We start from the raw sequence: 19,573 nt of genomic DNA on the forward strand, positions 1-19,573 counted from the left end.
GCGACTTATAGAAAAAGTAGCTACATACTGGCTTCACATTACACGTAGACTGTCATCATCATCATCATCATCACGTGCCTTCTTCGAAACGAAGTTTGGCGATCATCATCCGAAAAGCTTCTCTATTAAAAGCCGCCTCTTTCAACTTCGGGTAACAAAATTTATATTACTTACATTTTGTCTCGTACTTATTCATTTTAAAATTATACATCATTACCATTGGGCGAGTATTAAATTTTATGCACCATTGTTAGAGTAATGGAGTAAACAGTGCCTAACTACTGTACCTATAGTTACTCGAAGAGGTTTTTCACGAGCAAGGTAAGAGATGACATAACTTGTTTGTCCTTTAAGGCGATTTATAGAGCTACTAATATTATTGTTTATTAAAAAATTGTCTAATTAATGTCAGCCACCTATATTTTATGTAAAATTATTGTATAACACGTGGAAAAAATATTCTTAGTAGGTATTCCAGCTTATTACTATTGGTCTTACCCATCCATATTGCTAGGTACAACTATAAAAGTCAAGTGCAAAGTGAGAATCGGACTCGAACACGAAGGGTTCCGTAAAGGTTCCGTACCATCGTACAAGATATACCTAACACTAGGGATGTACTGACTTTAAAAAATTTATAGTTTGGTTAGCGGCTATTTTGAAATTCGGCATCTTGGGAAATTATTATTTCTAAACCAGCTAATGCCCGCGACTTCGTTCGCGTTGATGTATGTTTTTAAAAATCCTGTGGGAACTCTTTAATTTTCCGGGATTAAAGTAGCCTATGTGTTAATCCAGGGTATAATCTATCTCCATTCTTTTCAGCCCAATCTAGTTTTTGCGTGAAGGAGTAACAAACATACACACACACATACATACACACATACTTTCGTCTTTATAATATTAGTGTGAAGTGTGATAGTGTGATTAGTGTGATGTGATAGGTTCTGGTCTGCCTAATGGGAGGTTAGCTCTCCTATGGCTGTTAATTAGCACGCTACTGGTATGTAGGGATGTCTCGCCAAGTGATTTAGGGTACTCGGAACTCTAAACGGGGTAAGGAATAGGTGTTTTAGTTTACGATAAGAAGTCCATTTTACCCTACTATGGCAAAGTTAAAAGAAAGGGTTAAATGATTTTAATAGTCTATGCAGGTATCAGATTCTGTGTTCCACCGTAGCGTCTAACTACTGGGCCGAGTCTAATGATTGAAATGTGAATCGATTGGTTGTTATGGTGATAATATAGGCTACATTCATATAGGTATGTAAGTATATAAGTATAGTCGGGTTTTAGTATTGAACTTTATCTTGATACTATATAAGTATACGGCTACAGGCTACGGTGTATCTAACACGCACTTGACTAGTTTGTATAAGTAACTATTAGTTATAAGACGTATAATTTAGGCTTCTGCATTCTGTAAAAAAAGTTTGTAGTGGGTATTAAGTAAGTATAGTCACCATCATGACTAGTTCTACACTCTACTCACTCGCAAACCATCACCGAATCACTACTGAGCACAGGTCTCGTCTCAGAATGAGAAGGTTTTAGGTCATGGTTAGCCACACTGGCCAAGTGCGAATTGGCAGACGTAGACGGGTAGTCTTACTTTCATTTCTTTCGATAAGTATGAAATCGTGGCTTTTTATTGATCCCCGAATCTTATACATTCATCGTTGATATACTATGCATACTCGTAGTTACTACTAGTAAGTATGCTAAAGTTTTTCCTTGAAAATGTTGATAATTCAAAATGATGTGGTCATTTTTTACTGAATCGAATCTATAGTGTTCAACTTGTAAACCTAAGTATCAATCGTAGCCTTCCTGTGATTTATTGTTAGAAACACTTAACTACCTACTTCATTGTAAGTTTCCACAAAACAAAAGTTACGGCTGACTTGATACCGCTTCATATTATGTAGGTAGGAGCTATATTTACCTATTTGATAACTTACACTTAAAATCTTCTTTACTTATAATAAAACTGTAACTGGACGATTTCTGTACATTAAATATATTATTTACAAACATTATTATCTATTACATAGGAAACAGTATTATCGATGTGAACCTCAAAACTTTTTTTTTGGAATTTTCGTCTGCTGTCTGTCAGTCTGTACGCGCTTCACGCAAAATCTACTACACCGATTTAAACTAAAGGTACAGTGGTAGCTGATACTCTGGGTTAATATATAGGGTAGAAATATTAGGGTTTCTTCGGGATACGGGATTAAGTGTTTATCGATTTTACTCCATAATTCCATCAAAACTGAACCCATTTTCACAATTTTTTTTATTTATAAAGGTTATACTAACAGGTTAGTAGGTACAAAGTAAAGGTTTGGTGAAGTTTTAATAAACAGTTTTGGAATAGAGGAGGAACTCCTCAACGGGCAACAGAAAATCGATCCCGATCAGTATAATACCTTAATAACAAGTGTAAATTAAAAATAAGTATATAACACCCCCGATAAGTAAAGGTTACATACAGTAACTAGAAAAAAGCTGATAACTTTCAAACGGCTGAACCGATTTTCTTGGATTATAGCTAAGGACAACTCGATCAAGCCACCTTTCAAATAAAAAGAATTAAAATCGGTTCATTAGTTTAGGAGCTACGACGCCACAGATACACACGTCAAACTTATAACACCCCTCTTGTCGGGGGTTAAAATTAGACTCTTAAACATAATGCTTATCATATAGCATACAATACATTTTCATTTAGTGCCTATTAATAGCAGGTTTGATTCCGATAAAAAAAAATGATACGTACCTGAACTTCTCAGTGCAATTCAATACGGGTTTCATTGTATTCAGAACATTTTCACGAGGAATGTTTATAGCTACCTAGGTAGTTTCTAATAGGTAGGTATAACACACTCATACTCATATTTTGTCTATGGGGTAGGACGGCTTCCCGTGCGAAGCCGGGGCGGGTCTACTAGTACCTACCTATATTATAATAGAATCCTAATATGATTGCAAGAGAATGCACTAAGATGCGCATACCATAATAATTATTCTTGTTATAAGGCCCATAAGTACTTAATATAATCATCATGATCAACCCATCGTCGGCTCACTACTGAGAACGAGCCTCCTCAATGTGCAATGCAAGTGGTATGTACAATGTACATATTTACGCTCATACGCTCTCGTTTTTTATTTGCCTAATTTTAGGTTTAACTTTTTTGCTACTTGGACCGTTATTATACGGATGACCACGACAATGCGCACGGCTGCACACACGATGCCTTCGAAGCCTCCACGAATATACATATAAAGTATATAAACACTTTGTACAGCCCGTAGAAGCCAGTTTTGAAGCAGCATCTGCAGAGGCACGACGTCAACATGCAGAGTGTTACTTTGATCGTATTTGCGGCCATCGTGGCCATGGCTTTAGCAGGTTAGTGCCCCCCATTTTTTGCCATCACTCAAGCTGACTCGACAGTTGTGTTTCCTTTTTTATAAACATTGTGCACAGCTAATATCCCATTGGTTTCAGCTATGGTTAATGAAAATAGTTTCCTGTGTCCTTTTACATTAAGTTTTTTGTAAATATACCTATTTACTTAAGTTTACCTACGGTATATTGTTACGCTTTGGTGTTAGAGTGATAAAAAAGTGTTTAAATGGCTTGGAAGAAGCCGTGACTACCAAAATAGTTACAATATTTTTTCTAATAAAACCTAACTTGGTTAAGTAGGTACTACCAACCAGTGCTTATTAGGCATGTAGCTATTATTTCTAGATAAGTACCTGTATTTTCTTGCACCTAAATTCGTAATATGTACCTGCCTTATACCAGTGATAAATTGCTAGTTGGGCACATGCCTACCTATCTAAGTATAAAACATTGGTATCATGAAAAACTCTGTCCAACATCCTCCATACTAATATTATAAATGCAAAAATGTGTCTGTCTGTCTTTCTGCTACCTTTTCACGGCCTAACACTTTAACCGATTCTGACGTTTGGTACAGGGTCAGCTTATATATCCCGGGGACGGACATAGGCTAAAAACTCGTGCAAACTCTTTGATTTTCGGAAATAAAAAGTAGCCTATGTATGCCCTTCCCCGGTATGCAAGCTATCTCTGTAACTTTCATCAACATCGGTTACACAGATGGGCCGTGAAAAGCTAGCAGACAGACAGACACACTTTCGCATTTATAATAATATTAGAATGCACTGAATGAGCAATGAGATGAAGTTTAACATAATGTTATGATTTAATTGGGCACGAAATGTTTTAAACGAAATTAAAATGTTCAAGAACTTACAAGTCTTAGCAAAAAGCCAAAACAAACTTCCATCGGCTAGCAATCGTTTGATTGGAAATCGATTCATCAGTGAAGTCATGGATTCGTAAGGTCAATTAAGCTCACGAATTATCCGTTGTTAAACGTTGATGATCTCAACATTTCTGGGAGTTTCCTATGTAGTATGTACCTACCTAGGTACCTACATCTTCAAATGAGCAAATACTTATCTTTTTTATATTATGTACATATTAGCTGATGCCCGCGATTTCGTTCGCATGAATATAGGTTTTTTAAATCCCGTAAGAACTCTTTGATTTTCTGGGATGAAAAGTACCTTATGTGCTAATACTAGATATTATCTATCTCCATTCCAAATTTCAGCCAAATCCGTCCAGTAATTTTTGCGTGAAAGAGTGACGAACATACGCACACACACACATACACACATATTACATACACACAAACTTTCGCCTTTATAATATTAGTGTGATAGTGTGATACACTATCGTGACTGACATACAACAAACAGCCTAAACTGGTGGTGTGTATCCTAGGGGTGTGCACCCCTAGGATACACAACGAGCACCTAGTTTCCTAGGATATCCTAGGAAAGGAATTTCAGTGAATTCACCCGGGCGAAGCCGGGGCAAGTCAGCTAGTCCATTCTAAAATAAATGCAAAAGTGTGTCAGTATGTCATTCTGCTAGCTTTTCATTTAGCCGACTTTAACGAAAGGTATACAGTGGAGGTAGTTAGTTTACTTGCATGTTATATGCCTATTAACATCCCGTCCCGGGAACGGACATGCAATACTTTTTATTCAGGAAAATCAACGAGTTTCCACGGGATTATTAAAAGCTGATCTGTTTAACCGATACGCGGACAAAGTCGCGGCTATGGAATATGGATTCAAATAGACTTATTGGTATTCTTAGACGCATGACATGCCCGTATCAAATCTGTTTAAATCCAAATTTACAATTTCATCTCTTACAATTTCATCTCTCCCAGATTGGAATCGGACACATTCATTTAGGTAGGTAATAAGAGTTGAACATCCTCAACTATTCCACATGAATCACTGAAAAGCGCTCTTTTTTACCCGACTACGGCAAAGCCAAAAGGAAGGGTTATGATTTTAGCAGTCTATGTACTCGTATGTATGTGTGTGTGTATGTTTGTATCCAAATTCTGTGTGTTCCACCGTAGCGCCTGGCCCGATTTCGATGAATGAGGTGTCAATTGATTCGATGTAAAGGTACGGGTGACATAGGCTATATTTTATATGAACAAAATTGACCTAACGGACGTTACTTACATCAAAAAAGTGGGGGTCTCCAAAATTTTTTTTTGCTATTGTATCGAGTGGGTTGTCAAATGAAAGAGAAAATTGTGAGCTCATTCATGTAAATGTACAACATAAAATATACTAAGCGACAGAAAAACAATTTTACTGTAATATTTCAGCGTTTATTAAGACGATCGCAGTCGGGTTTTAGTTTTCAACTTTATCTTGTTCACAGAAAGTAATCTTGGTTATGTTATGGTCTACATTTCAGAGGGCCAATACTACGTGCCCCGCTCGTACTACATAATAGACGCGGAAGGCCACGCGTCGGTCCCCGTTCCTCTCCGCAGGCTGCGCCGCTCCGTCAACCCCTACCCGCTGCCTTACTCCGCAGGAGCTTCTGCGAATGCCAACGCCAACGCTGATGCACAAAGCTGTAAGTAACTTTGAATATGTTCCCATGTCATTTTGAATGAGTTTGTGAACAGGATCTAACTCTTTGTTCGACCTGAAAAACGTAAAGTTTGTTATATGTGAATTGTGAATGAGTAAGACGCCTTCGGTGCATGTTAATATGTTATTGCTCTAATAAAGCTCTGTATACAAAGTAGTGGCTTTGTGGAGAATGACCCGCCCCAGGCCTCGGTGCGTAGGATTAGGAGTTAATCCAAACCTTGAAAGTAATGCAATTTCAAATATAAAAAAGGACAATAATTCCAATGTAGAGATCTCCGTAATAAATTACAGGGTGAAACGGTTATCAATAATCATAACTAGAATCGTTTCTGTAGAAATAAAATAAAAAACTCGCATCCAGGGTTCCGTAGTACCATTTCCGTAGTTCCGAATCCGTAGTACCATTATACTTACAAGAAATAACACTTTTTTGCGATGTACCTAACCACAAATTCACGGTTTTCGGATTTTCCCCTTTACTTCTTCTGTAAGACAGTGCTAACTGCCAAATTTTATGGTTCTAAATCAACAGGAAGAAACCTGTAAGTTTTACGTCTTTTGGTCTTGACAGACACAACAGACAGACAGACACAACGAGGTGATCCTGTAAGAGTTACTTTTTTCTCCATATACGAGTCCGACTAGCACTTGTCCGGTTTTTTTCTTATATGAGGACAAATAGGTATATCAGCAATTCAGCACAATATTATAAGTGTGAGAAAGTATACAATTTTGGTTTTTGACCTACTGAACTGCGATAGCTTACGATAGGTATTTTTACGGGTCTGTAAATTGGCAAATATCGTCTTGCGAAGATAAAAGCCAAAGACCATGCGTTTAATATCCAGTTTAGTGAACAATAATTTCAACTAACAAAATATGGTTTGAGATTGAGGTATTTCTACGTATAGCAGTCAGTTAATAATAACTAACTTTGTTAGATTCATAATTGCAAGTAGGTAAAGTTAGATGTACTGTATCTTTTATTTTTAATAACTTAACAACCTACCTATTAATTATTATTAATCATTTCAACCTATCGATGGCTCACTTCTGAGAACGGGTCTCCTTTCAGAATAAGAAAACTAGACCAGAGTCCACCCAGCTGACTAAGTGCGGAATGACAGACTTTACATGCCTTTGAAAACAAAATGCAGATTTTCCCACGACGTTTTTCTTCATCGTTTAAAGCAAATTAAATATAAGTATTTTTTAAAAACGCACACAACTCTGATAAGTTAAACGTGCGTGCCAGGGATCGAATCCCAAATAGCAGGCCGAGGCTATCACTATTTACATCTTATCTACTCATTCACATGTAATAAATACAATTTTCGTTCTGCTTATTATTTCGCATTTTTAGAAACGGCTGAGTGCTCTAACTTGACTGGTAAAAATTAATATACCTACCTATTAATAAATAATACCTACTTATTTCTTTATAAAAATATGTATTCGTGATGTGTGCAACATCTCATGTTAATTAACTATCTCATAAGAATAATTGAGCAATTAAATATTAAAAGTTTATGCCCATGTAGTATATACTTAAATCGTTTCCTCATAAGAATACCAAAAACTAACTTGCCAGTTGTTTGCAACATCTTTGTTAGTTTTTTGATAACATAAGTAAACGTTTCCTTAGTTGTTTGGCTAGATCATAGTTATTAAATAAGTTATGTTAAAATTTCATGCTTTACGGCATGTTATCTACATTTTATAGTAGAAAGAGGTTAATGCGATTAATACGAAACCAATAATTATAACAACATTTGAACATAACATAATTGAATCTAAATATTGTACTATTTTATTTATACAATACTATGTACTATTTTATTTAGATTAAACTGAGCTATGTGGTTAAATAAGCTATGAAGTTAGTTAGTTGAAGCACTAATAGCCTAGCGGTTAAGATGTCGGACTTCGTCCGACACCACCACGTACGTAAGAAGTCGCACACCACCCGGGCACACACCAAAAACTTTTCGGAGTTATGTGCGTTGTAAGCAATTAAATATCACTTGCTTTAACGATGAAGGAGAACATTCTGAGGAAACCTGTAGAGCGGATCTGTTCCCCATATCGTTCACAAAGGTGTGAAATGTGTGAATGAAATAAAATCTGCCAATCCTCACTGGGTTAGCATTGGACAATATGGTCTTCGTGAATCCGTTCGTAACTAGGTATGCCTACCTACTTACTTTCTGATGGTTTAGTAATTTTTTTTCAACTGTACTTGTTTTTCTGTTGCATTGAATTACCTTACCTACCCACGGAAATCTGTGCAATTTTATTTCTTGATTTGATCCAAAAGTAATTTAAAGGTAAAGTTTGTGACTTTTAAAAATACCTTATTTTGATAAAGTTAATATTTACCTCAAACAATGCGTTCAATTACTTATTTCAAAAAAACCTTTAGTCGTTTTCACACAGTGTGAAAACGACTAAAGTTTACATAAATAGAATGCAGGCTGCAGGTTATAAGTACATAGTTGCAATTCATAGAAATGCAACGCCAATTTGTATGCGTTCTGGTTGTCGCCTGTACAACGTGTAATGAACATTCCATAGTAACAGTAGAATCGGACGTGTAGAGCAAGTTCAATCGCCGCCGGCGACTGTCTCCGTTCACCTAACGGTCCATACTCTATCTACAACGCACTGGTCAGTTATTAGGTTTATTGGTAGCGCAAAAAAATGATTAGCTCTATCGGAAACGGGAGCACTTACCATAGCCGAATAGGTGGGAACTTTTTAGATCAACAGTTTAATAGAGGTTAACGGTTTTATTTATAACAAGTAATATAAAGCTGCTTGTGGTATAAAATGCTGCCATGTCTGGAACACTTTATGTTGACACACATGTTGCTATAATTTTTTTAAGCTACTTTATCGACGTCGAATTCGTAACAAAAAGCATTCATTGTACACTTTTGATAGTCAGTAATTGTTGAATTTGAAACATAATTTGTAATGGTGATAATTTTATTAATTACGTAAACCTTAAAAACTAAAACTATCACAAGTGTTCCATTACGCGCGTAGCTCTAAGAAGAGTCCACAACAAACTCAGCCCGGCATTCTTTGAAACTCATTCTCAAGATTTCTTATCGTTTAGGTATATTCTAATAGAATTTTTCAATAAATTTGTATTTTATGAAAACTTTGAACTTGTTCAAAGACATCTCCAATATTATCATAAAAACGTAGGTAGGTACATGATTACAAAAAAATGAATTATTGCTGAGTTTACTTAGCCAAGAAGCGGGCATAACAATTTTATTTATTTCAACTATTTACATTATGACGGTCACTTTTTTAACTTTTTTCAGGGGGAGGCGATGCGAATGCCAACGCCAACGCTAACGCTCGAGCAGGCGCGGGTGGCTGGGACGTTCCTGCATGGAACTACGGCTCCTCAAATCCTAATACTCTCAGGTAAGATAATTTCAGTTCAATCATCATCATCATCATCATCAGGATCAACCCCCAGCCGGCTCACTATGAGAATGTGTCTCCTCTCAGGATAAGAGCGATTAAACGCACTCATCCGATCCGAATGCCCTGTACCTGCTCGTTTGCTCGCTAATTTTATAACAACACGGATAAAAATACGGATAAAAATCGGATTGAATCCGAACATTGCTTACGCACTAATCCGAACTCTGATCCAAATCCAAGCTTCCAAGCATAGGTCAGATTTGTATACGACGCACATCCGAGATATTCACACGGATATCGGAGAGATGTCGGATGTCGGAAGTCGGATGTAGTGCGTAAACTACGATGCAAATACGATTTACGATTTTCACGGACTCAGGTCGGATGAGTGCGTAACCGCCCGCCCTGAGAAAACTTTAGGACATAGTCTGCCACGCTAGACATAGGCTAGTTTTTATTCCAGAAAATCAAAAAGCTTCAACGGGACTTTATAAGACGCGCTATCCAAGACATCCACGCGGATGAGGTCGCGGGCATTATCTAGATATTTGAACAATTTTCCTTACTTTATACCGTTAAATTCTATCAAACAAATAAAGACTAATTATAAATTAAAATCGAATAATAAACACATTGATATAATATAAGTACCTACTTTATCTATTACATTAGTAAACCTACTTTCTATTTAAAAATAATATTATATAGATTAGCTGGCTGCCCTCATTGCACTTTCTTTTACCTATGTTTGGGCCTGAATTCCTCTTATACGAGATGTCAAATCTCATACTCGTACTCGTCAACGTTAGCCATAATAGTGTTAGACAGAGTAAAATGAACCTAATGCCTGAACTAATTTAAAGTAAAAAATTCAGTCTCATCAATTTTAATTTAGCAAGTTTTCAGCTTCGAGCGCTGCCTATTGAACTTGAGCTTTAAACAAGAGCAATCAAGGCCCATTTTACTTTGTCGCACTAACAACGATGGTGTGTTCTAAAGCTACTGAGTACTGATGACAGCGACGTCCGTCGTCACATCGCGCGTCGCGTCGGTCACGCGTAGTATTCGTTTCGTATTGCGAAGCTGTCAGCAGTCAGCACTGTCAGCATCGCAGTGTGTGATGCTTAATAGATGCGCGACTGACGTCAGCGTAAGAGGAGTTCAGGACTTAAATTTTTGATATGATTATAGCAACCACACTATTATTTTATTCATTGATCAACAACTCATGGTAACTTTGTGTGTTTTCATAGGCACTAACTGAAAGCTAAAGAACAAACTAATTCCATGGTGTCGGCTCATCCATCCAGACGCGCATTTTCCACCAGTTGCAAGCCCGCGCCGCCTCCCGCGCATCGCCGTGCAACTGCCGGAAGATCAGCTATTTATTGTAATTAACATTCTATACCTACTAATAAAGTGTTTTATTTGTTAAGTAATATTGGGTTCTTTTATTTTCCCCTTCTTCAATGTAGAGCGCTTAAAATTTTCATCAGCTATGCCCTAGTATGTACATTAGTATATATACCTTAGTATACCTTAGAAAATTAGTATCTACCCATGTTGTGTTTCATAATATATAAAATTAAGTAACAAAATCACTTTTGTTTAAATGAATTATGTATCCGTGTATCTATTAAATAAATCCAATTTGTTATTTCGGGGTTCAAGCACATATTTTCAACGTTTGTTGACTGCGACTCAAGTTTGTATTTGAAATACTTATCTATTAAAATATATTAAACTATCATATTCTTAAATATAAAATACCAAATTTTACGTTTTATTTAAGAAAATTTATTTTGTACTAGTCAACATACCTATTAATATTACTAAACCTAATATGATACGAGCTCTACGCTCGTTGAAGTCTTTTATATGAAAAGATTGCAACTCAATATTAAAAAAAATACAGGTAGGTATCTAGATATCTTCTAAATATATACTCAAAATCGAAGTATAGAACTAATAAGTATTTTCATATTTTTGTATGTTGCATTTCGATATTGAGAACTAGCGACCCGCCCCGGCTTCGCACGGGTAGCTTATCACAATTTTTATAGGGATCTCTAATTTTTTTGGAAATAAAATATAGCTTGTGTCAAACAGGAATAATGTAGCTTGGACTGGTGAAGGAATTTTCAAAATCGGTCAAAATTAGATTGGTACTTACACTTCAATGGGTACTTACGATAAACTGCTGCATCATGTCCATCCGTTAATTAATTTTGCTAATGAAGGAAATGATACAACAAAATATTCTATACATATAAAAAGGCTAGTTCTGATTGACTGACTGATCTACCAATCGAAGCTTATATAATATGGCATAGCCGCTGGGGCAAGAATTACTTAAAATTTTAACAGTAGGTTCCCTTATCTATACTAATAAAAATATATAAAATAGGAGTGTCTGAAATTTGAAATAACTACCTCATACTAAGCTAATATAATTATTTGAACGTTAACATAACTGAATCACACGTTTTTAATATTTTTGTCTGTCTGTTTGCATGTCTGTCTGTTTGAACGGGCTAATCTTCGGAATGGCTGGACCTATTTTGACGGGAATTTCACAGACAAGTAGACGAGCCAAGGAGTGATCCAGGAGGAAGGAACTTTTTTAACCGATTTTCAAAAATGGAGGAGTCGTGTTTTTCTACCTATGTATACCGATATCTCCAAGATTTCTGAACCGATATGCGTAATTTTTTTTATCGATAGAGGAACTTGGCGACATTGTTGCGTAAAAAATTTGGATTCCAGCTCTTCAATCCTGATGCTGCAGGGGACCTGATCACCAAAGCTCAAGATTTACAAACTGTCGGTTATAAATTGATATTGAAGGTATCTATACCAAGTAAAGACTTTATTGTTGTAAGGAATTGCATTCTTAAATCCTGGTGATCCCTCGGGATTTTCGTCCTTTTAAATGTTTTTACGCGGTATAGAAACAAGTTGCATCCCGGGGACGGGCTATTACGGATTGTCTACTTTGTCCGGGGAAATCAAAAATTCCCACGGGATTTTAAATTTTCTAGGGGACGAAAGTTTGTATGAAAGTCTTTGTATGGACTAGGTAAGTTAAAAATGAAGAACTACGTGTTTTACGATTTTTAGAAACTCCACAAACTCCACTCCCAAGGGGTTGAATAGTACGTAAATTCTAGATAAACTAGAGATACAATATACCTAATTAGCAAAATACATACTTCAATTTCAGCCCTGGAATAACGCGTCGACAATTTGGATCAGTCCAAGGCGCTCGGTCAGTCAGTGCAAGCACGTCAGTCAACGTCGACTCATCCGGCAAAGGACACTATGATCAATATACCTCCGTCGCAAACTGAATTCCATTTCATGCGCCTGAGCTAGTACAACACTGAAAAATAATGACCTGCTACCTGCTAATATTAATTTATTTATAATATAAGTGCATTAAATTATTTAAACCTAGATGCCATCGCTATTCAATTTTAAAACTTTGTCAGAGCTTAAATGCTTGGATTTTATTTATTCAATAATTTTTATTATTAAGTCTTTAATGTAAAAAAAGTAACCTTGTAAGCTTTAACTTATAACTAGTAAAATAAAGACACTGGGATCTGGATGGATGTTATTGTAAGTTTAAATTAATAATAATTGTAATAATAAACATTAAAACACAGTATTTTAAATTCATATTTATTATTAAAAATACAGTAAAATAATAGTTAATACTGCTGAGAGAGCCTCCTTATTTTATTTATATTTTATCAGTACCCGTATGTAATTCGATTGATTTCGATTCAACAATAAAATAAAATTTTATAAAAAAAACAATGTAAGTAGGTAATTTGTCCAAAAAATATTGAAACATTAAAAAATTGGATAATTACAATTAATGAGAATGACCTACTTACTATTAGCTCATATTTTATTTCCTACTTACTAAGTTCACTTTATTTGCGAGGTAATTCCAATCGGTACTGAGGTTTGTTATAGTTGTACCCAGGTGATGGCTCAGGGGATGGTACAGGTGCAGGTGCGGGTGCGGGTGCGGGTGCGGGTGCGGGCGCTGGCACTGGAACAGGTTGTGGTACCGGCTGCGGGAAAATAGGTACTTGGGGTGGTGTTACAATCACAGCGTCGTCTGTAAACCCAACATCACGAGCAGATGGTAGGAGCTGCTGCTGGTACTGTGCGCGATAGAACTGCGGTTGACCTTGTTGAGGTGTAAAATACTGCTGCGGTTGCAACTGTTGCGGTGAATAATACTGCTGTTGCTGAAACTGCTGTGGAGAAGAATACTGCTGTTGTTGAAACGGCTGTGGTGAATAATACTGCTGTTGTTGAAACTGCTGTGGTGAATTATACTGCTGGGGAATATTTGGGACTCCGTACTGCTGTTGAACGTTGGGTAGTCCATATTGTGTTGGTAACTGCATCCGTCCGAACATGTTTTCCAAGAAGGGGAATTTGTTGGTAATTTTTGACCACAGTCCGCCGTTGCCGCCGACCTGGTTGCTACCGCCATTTCCCCAAAATAACTGTTGCGATGGTTCATAGCCAAAGTTTCGGTTTACTTCAACGGCATAGGGGTCGTTTTGATCAATGTTGTAGAGTAGTTCCCGTTGCACATTGTAACTTACAACGCAACCTAGAATAAAAAGTATTATGTAGATTCAGCAATAACCACAAATGCAAAGCCAAGTAACTAAATGAAATATGTGATATGTTTGTTTATTATTTATTAATTTAATAAGTAGTTAATTATTTTCACAGAGTGTACAAAAATATTCCTCCTGAAATTCTTTTTGATTTGAAAGTAAGAAAGTCTAATGAATGAAATTAATTCCTAATTAAAATCACAATTGCACATAAACACTGTCGCACCACCTACCTACGATGCTACAAAATAAAACGATGACCGGTGCATTCATTTTCGCACGAGTTACTGAACCTCAACTGTGTGCTATTGTTGCCTGTCTTTGCCTTTATACCGGCTGTGTTTACTCCTAAATGAGGACCTTGAAGAAAAATTCTCGTAACCCAATATTGAAAGTGTGAGGTAATGCGTGGTAGCGGCTCACCCAGCGGCCAGCGGATGGCACTGCGTGGACAATAGGCGTGACATCTAGGTGACTCGTACGTCGCCGGCTTCTGCATTCACAGGCCGTGGCGAAAACAAACTTTTCGTGATCGATCGCAGATGTCAGGTACATAATAAAGATTCGATTACGTAAGTTGCGTAACGACTTCTTTTTATGCAATTTTATACATCTATATCTTTAATTGTAATTTTATGTTCATTTTTTAATGTAAAACTTATGAGGGTACAGAGGCAGTCTTCATGACATTCACATACCATTATTCATGCAATAATGAAAATGATATTACTTACTTAACTTTTTATAAATGCCTCCTGTGGGCTGTAATAAATTGTTCTTATCAATCATCTCATCATAACTAGGTTATAAGTAAACATTTAAACCTGAATACAAATTACTTAACAGATTCTAGACATACAGAAACCAAAAGCTTTTTTGCCGGTTGTTAGAGGGAAAATAGAGAGATTTAAAAAGGTACAGCCTGTATATAAGATATCTATTCGTGAAAAATGCATTGGAACTCGTCCGTGCGTGTGTTTACCCAACATACCTAATCGGCATTATTCATAAGATAACGAGTATTTGTCTTCGATAATTGTCACGGTATTGTCGTTCGTAGCGCAGAAGCTTTTTGCGAAATATTGCTTCATGACACTCACGACATAAAGGTATAGGTAGTTATGAATGAATAAGTGTTTTAAAGCTAAATGGTCATAGGCAGGTAGGTAAGTTAGATTAGATTTCAGTAACTATCGAAAGAATTTCCAGATTAGAAGTTTAACTGGGCTATGACTCTATGAGGGTGTCATCTATTTGCAAACCAAGATAATGAATATTACTAATCTATTATAAAAAGAATACCTACGTGCCGAATTGGAAATCGGTTAAAAATTACTTAAAAAACCGACCAAGGGCGAGTCAGATTCCCTTTGAAGGGGCCCGACCTCGTACAACAAATAACTGTTATGTTCTAAGACATTGCAAACTGCCAAAATGATTCTAGGTCAACGGGTATCCTATAGTTTTTGATTTTCCTGGCGGATCATAACAAACATGCCCTATTCAACCCATAGTAACTATTCAGAATATCGGCAGATCCTCTGGCTTTATCATTCATGTGAACATTACCCTTCAAAATCAGAAGTTGGAACCCGGAGCTGAAACCAAATTAGTGTGCGAAGTACCTCGAGAATCGGTTCAATAGAAATAGGTAGCCTGGCTAGGTATTTAATTGAAAATTTTATGGCAAGATTTAAATCAATTGAATTGGAAATCTATGAAATTGTAGCTCTATACTTGTACGAGTAATTACATATGCAATTTCGTCTAAAGGTTCATATTATGTAAGTATTATGTCTTTCATGCATCACTAAAAAATTATGAATTCGTTTCCCAGGAAAACATTGTTAACGTCACTACGATGAGACTTGAAAATAAAAGCAGCGTCGGTGCATTTTTAGAGTAGTACCTAGGTAAGGTAGAAATACTGGTAGGTAGCTAGGCTGATTTAAATACTAACTCTGTACAAAAATTATGAAACTAATTATTATTTAAACAAAAACAGTTAAAACAAAAGACAGGTCACTTGCCTATTTCTTAAGCCTATGCGTATAGGTATTGGCGACTCTTGTATAAATTTTCTGTTTCCAAATAGTTATAATAATTTCAATTCAAATGTATTCACAGCTCGTTAATCACAGTTATCTTTAAATCTAGCTTAAAGTTCAACAATTGATCATCCAATTAGGTAAGTGGTCAATGGGTCAATTTAGTAGGCATTTCGTGTTACTGGCATATCACTGTCAAGCCAGTACTTTTTCTCAAGATTTCTCTCGTTTAAAATCAAACGTTAGTTAATCCTAAAATGTTATGTATCTTGAATAGGAAAATGTCATCTAACGTACTTGGTAGCTAATTAATCTTTAGACGGTTAAGTGTCCGATTTTCACCTACTTTCACCGGACTAACTTTTATCGGTAAGAAACCTAGTCTGTTATATAAAATCTGGTTAATTACTTATACATTTAAAAGAATAAACTGATTGACGTAGGTACACAACAACAAACCGCTAGATCTTATTTAAATTTTTAATTAAGACCTTGCATGTAGGTTTTCTTTATAAAGTAGACCCCGTAAGAGATTTACAGAAATTGACAAAGCAGACCAAGTCACAGGAATAAACTAGCTATAAGACATAAAGTGAATCAACAATAATAAAGCAGATTGTCGCGTAATGAATGAAGTGGTTAAAGTGCTTCAGGTTTGTAGGTTCTTATGCGATTATGAATAAGTAACGTTATGTGAGACTTGAGAGAAATGTCCGAGTTGACCCGTAAATATAATGTCACATATTTATGTTATTTACTTAATGAAGATATTAATCTGAAATAATGAGGGTAATTTATGTTAAAAGTATCTCTTACGAAAACTCAGTCATAAATCAAGTTATAATCACATTACATTTTACTTTGTGACTCTTCGCTTTAATTTTACCTAGATTGACTACGAATTCGTATAATATAAGAATGGTTTTAAAATTGAACTATGTAATAATTTAAACTATGTACAAATTTAAAAACCTGTAATTTTGCTTGTCATGAAATCTTGAGCATATAATGAAAGCTAGGTGTAAAAATCTTTTTAATACAGTTGCTCAAAAAGTGGCGTATTACAGGGACGTATAGCGTTCGGGATGTGGGCTATTACATACTCGTGCTTTTTCTTTACCTTTCCCGCACTCGTGCTTTTTCTTTCCCAACTGTCAAAATATTAAAAAGAAAAACCAACCATGAAGTTTTTACTAAAAAAAATCATAGAAGTTTTTATGATTCATGCAAATACGTATTTCTAATAAGAAGCTACTAATTTGTTTCAATATCAGATTTAATGATTTGATTGAAAGTTTGATTAGGTTTCATTTCATTTCATCTCATTAAATTTAATTTTCATTTCATATCAATAAAAAACTTCTACTGAAGACTTGGCTGTATGGGCATAGTTCCCTTTGCCTACCAGAATGGGTGAAGAAAAAAAAACTCTGCTTATATTCTACAGTTGGCGCCATTTTTCAGAAATTTTCTTTGCGAGTTTAGTTGTTGGTTGCCTAAAATGAGTAATTTCGACCCTAGTTTTTTATATCTATTAACAATAAAGTTGTTTTAAATTAAATTAAATTAAGTTAGTTGAGTTTATTGTGTTTTTATTATTTTATTAAATTGCTTCATTTTTTCGCAACTGTATTAAAAATAGTCGTTCAGTACACGTGCGGAACCGTCATTGCAACTCGTTCCGACTGTCAACCCTCGCCTTCAGCTACGCCTCGGCTCGGGTAGACATTTGTCGGAACTCTTTGCAATGACAGCCTTTCCGCACTTGTAATGAAATATACTTTCTGATAGGTAATTTCGATATACCTATAACAGGAAAAATAATTGTACCTAAACCAATTAGGTAAGTATATCCATTACCAACAGAAGATTAAAGGAAAAAGAAAACAAGAACTACATATTTATGACAACACTGCGTAAGTAAATATGTATTTTCTTGAACGAGATTCTCGATATTTTGCAACGTTTAAATTAATGTGATAGGCAGAACTGCCAAAATGCGTAAGTCGCATAGCTGTGCGTTTTATTATTTATGATCAATACAATGAAACATTTATCTTAACGTTTATTCGATGTCTCATTTTGCAATAACTGTTTTAAGAAAGTTTCCGATGCAATACCATAAGTAGATGAGCATAAAAACAGGGCCACGTTGTCACAAATAAATTGTTTCGACAGGAGAGGAATTTCGTACCTACTTTGTATGTTAACGAGATTCAATTTCATGCTTTTAACTTATTTTTAACCCCCGACCCAAAAAGAGGGGTGTTATAAGTTTGACGTGTGTATCTGTGTATCTGTGTATCTGTCTGTGGCATCGTAGCGCCTAAACGAATGAACCGATTTTAATTTAGTTTTTTTTGTTTGAAAGGTTGCTTGATTGAGAGTGTTCTTAGCTATAATCTAAAAAAATTGGTTCAGCCGTTTAAGAGTTATCAGCTCTTTTCTAGTTTTCTTGTAGAAAAGAAGGTTAGATAACCGTTAGGTTCTTAATATTATGTCAATAGACAAATGTCAAGCTGTCAAGATGGACGTTGCCTAAATACATAATTATTTATTTGAAAATGATGTTTTGGAAAACTCAAATACTTTGGATCGTCGGGGGTGTTATAAATTTTTAATTTACACTTGTCAATAATTGAGTTAAGGCATCTTCGATCTCCAAAACTTTTCATCACCAAACATGAGAAACCTTTCGCATTTATAATATTAAATATATGGCATGGATAAAATGCATGGCAGCACCATCTGGATAGAATGTTACCTAGGGAACGCGGTACTGCAGCCAACAGTGACGAGTTATGGTCGCTTACCCCCTTGAAAAGGGCTTGCGGGCGATAGACGCGGGGAGTCTGTCGTCCGAAAAGAAAGGTCTCAGACGGTGTGTAGGGACTCCATTGGTCCTCTGAGGAGGGTCTGAAGATCTGCACTCAGCAAACGCCGCTGCTGGGTTGCGCGAACGTTTTTAGTTAGCCCCGTTGCCCAGCCACCGGGTTATGCGTGAAACACCGTAAGGTTTTAGTCAGTAAGAGTCCGATATAACCTCCGTGCCTCTCCGGGCGCGGTGGTATCCATGAGGATTTCCCCACGAAAAAAGTAGCTTTAAGAGAGCTTTAGGTAAGCTCTGACTCTCTCTTTACAAGTACCTTAACTGTAATGTATGTAATACATCGCACTTCAGAGCGCAACGACAGAAGCGCGGCTCTGCAATGTTAATTTATACAATGTCTTGTGTTACATTTTCTAGGAGCCGCTTCGGAGTCACTGACATCATGTATCTTAATAAAGTCATTAGGATTCTAAGCACACTATAACACTACCTCACCGTATTGAATGTTGGGGCATCAGTTACGTACCATTATTTATTTAAATGTGTAAAAAGTTTGTTCATTTGCAAATACTAAGTCAAGT

At 36.1% G+C, this 19,573-nt stretch overlaps 2 protein-coding genes across 2 annotated transcripts; one reads left to right on the top strand and one right to left on the bottom strand.

Moving 5' to 3' along the window:
- Window positions 1–3,267: 3,267 nt before the first annotated feature.
- On the top strand, window positions 3,268–13,142 carry LOC123875137. Its single transcript, XM_045920822.1, has 4 exons — window positions 3,268–3,418; window positions 5,837–6,001; window positions 9,357–9,462; window positions 12,689–13,142. The coding sequence occupies exons 1-4, from the start codon at window positions 3,364–3,366 to the stop codon at window positions 12,813–12,815; spliced, it is 453 nt and encodes a 150-aa protein (XP_045776778.1). The 5' UTR covers window positions 3,268–3,363; the 3' UTR covers window positions 12,816–13,142.
- A 186-nt stretch (window positions 13,143–13,328) lies between these two features.
- Window positions 13,329–14,655, bottom strand: LOC123875130 (putative cyclin-dependent serine/threonine-protein kinase DDB_G0272797/DDB_G0274007). The gene is made up of 2 exons (XM_045920809.1): window positions 14,348–14,655; window positions 13,329–14,104 (listed from the first exon to the last, which is right to left on the bottom strand). Exons 1-2 carry the CDS (start codon window positions 14,385–14,387, stop codon window positions 13,407–13,409), a joined length of 738 nt encoding a protein of 245 aa, XP_045776765.1. The 5' UTR covers window positions 14,388–14,655; the 3' UTR covers window positions 13,329–13,406.
- Window positions 14,656–19,573: the final 4,918 nt, after the last annotated feature.

This window comes from Maniola jurtina, chromosome 2 (assembly GCF_905333055.1).
Source record: "Maniola jurtina chromosome 2, ilManJurt1.1, whole genome shotgun sequence".
NCBI classification, from domain to species: Eukaryota; Metazoa; Arthropoda; class Insecta; order Lepidoptera; family Nymphalidae; genus Maniola; species Maniola jurtina.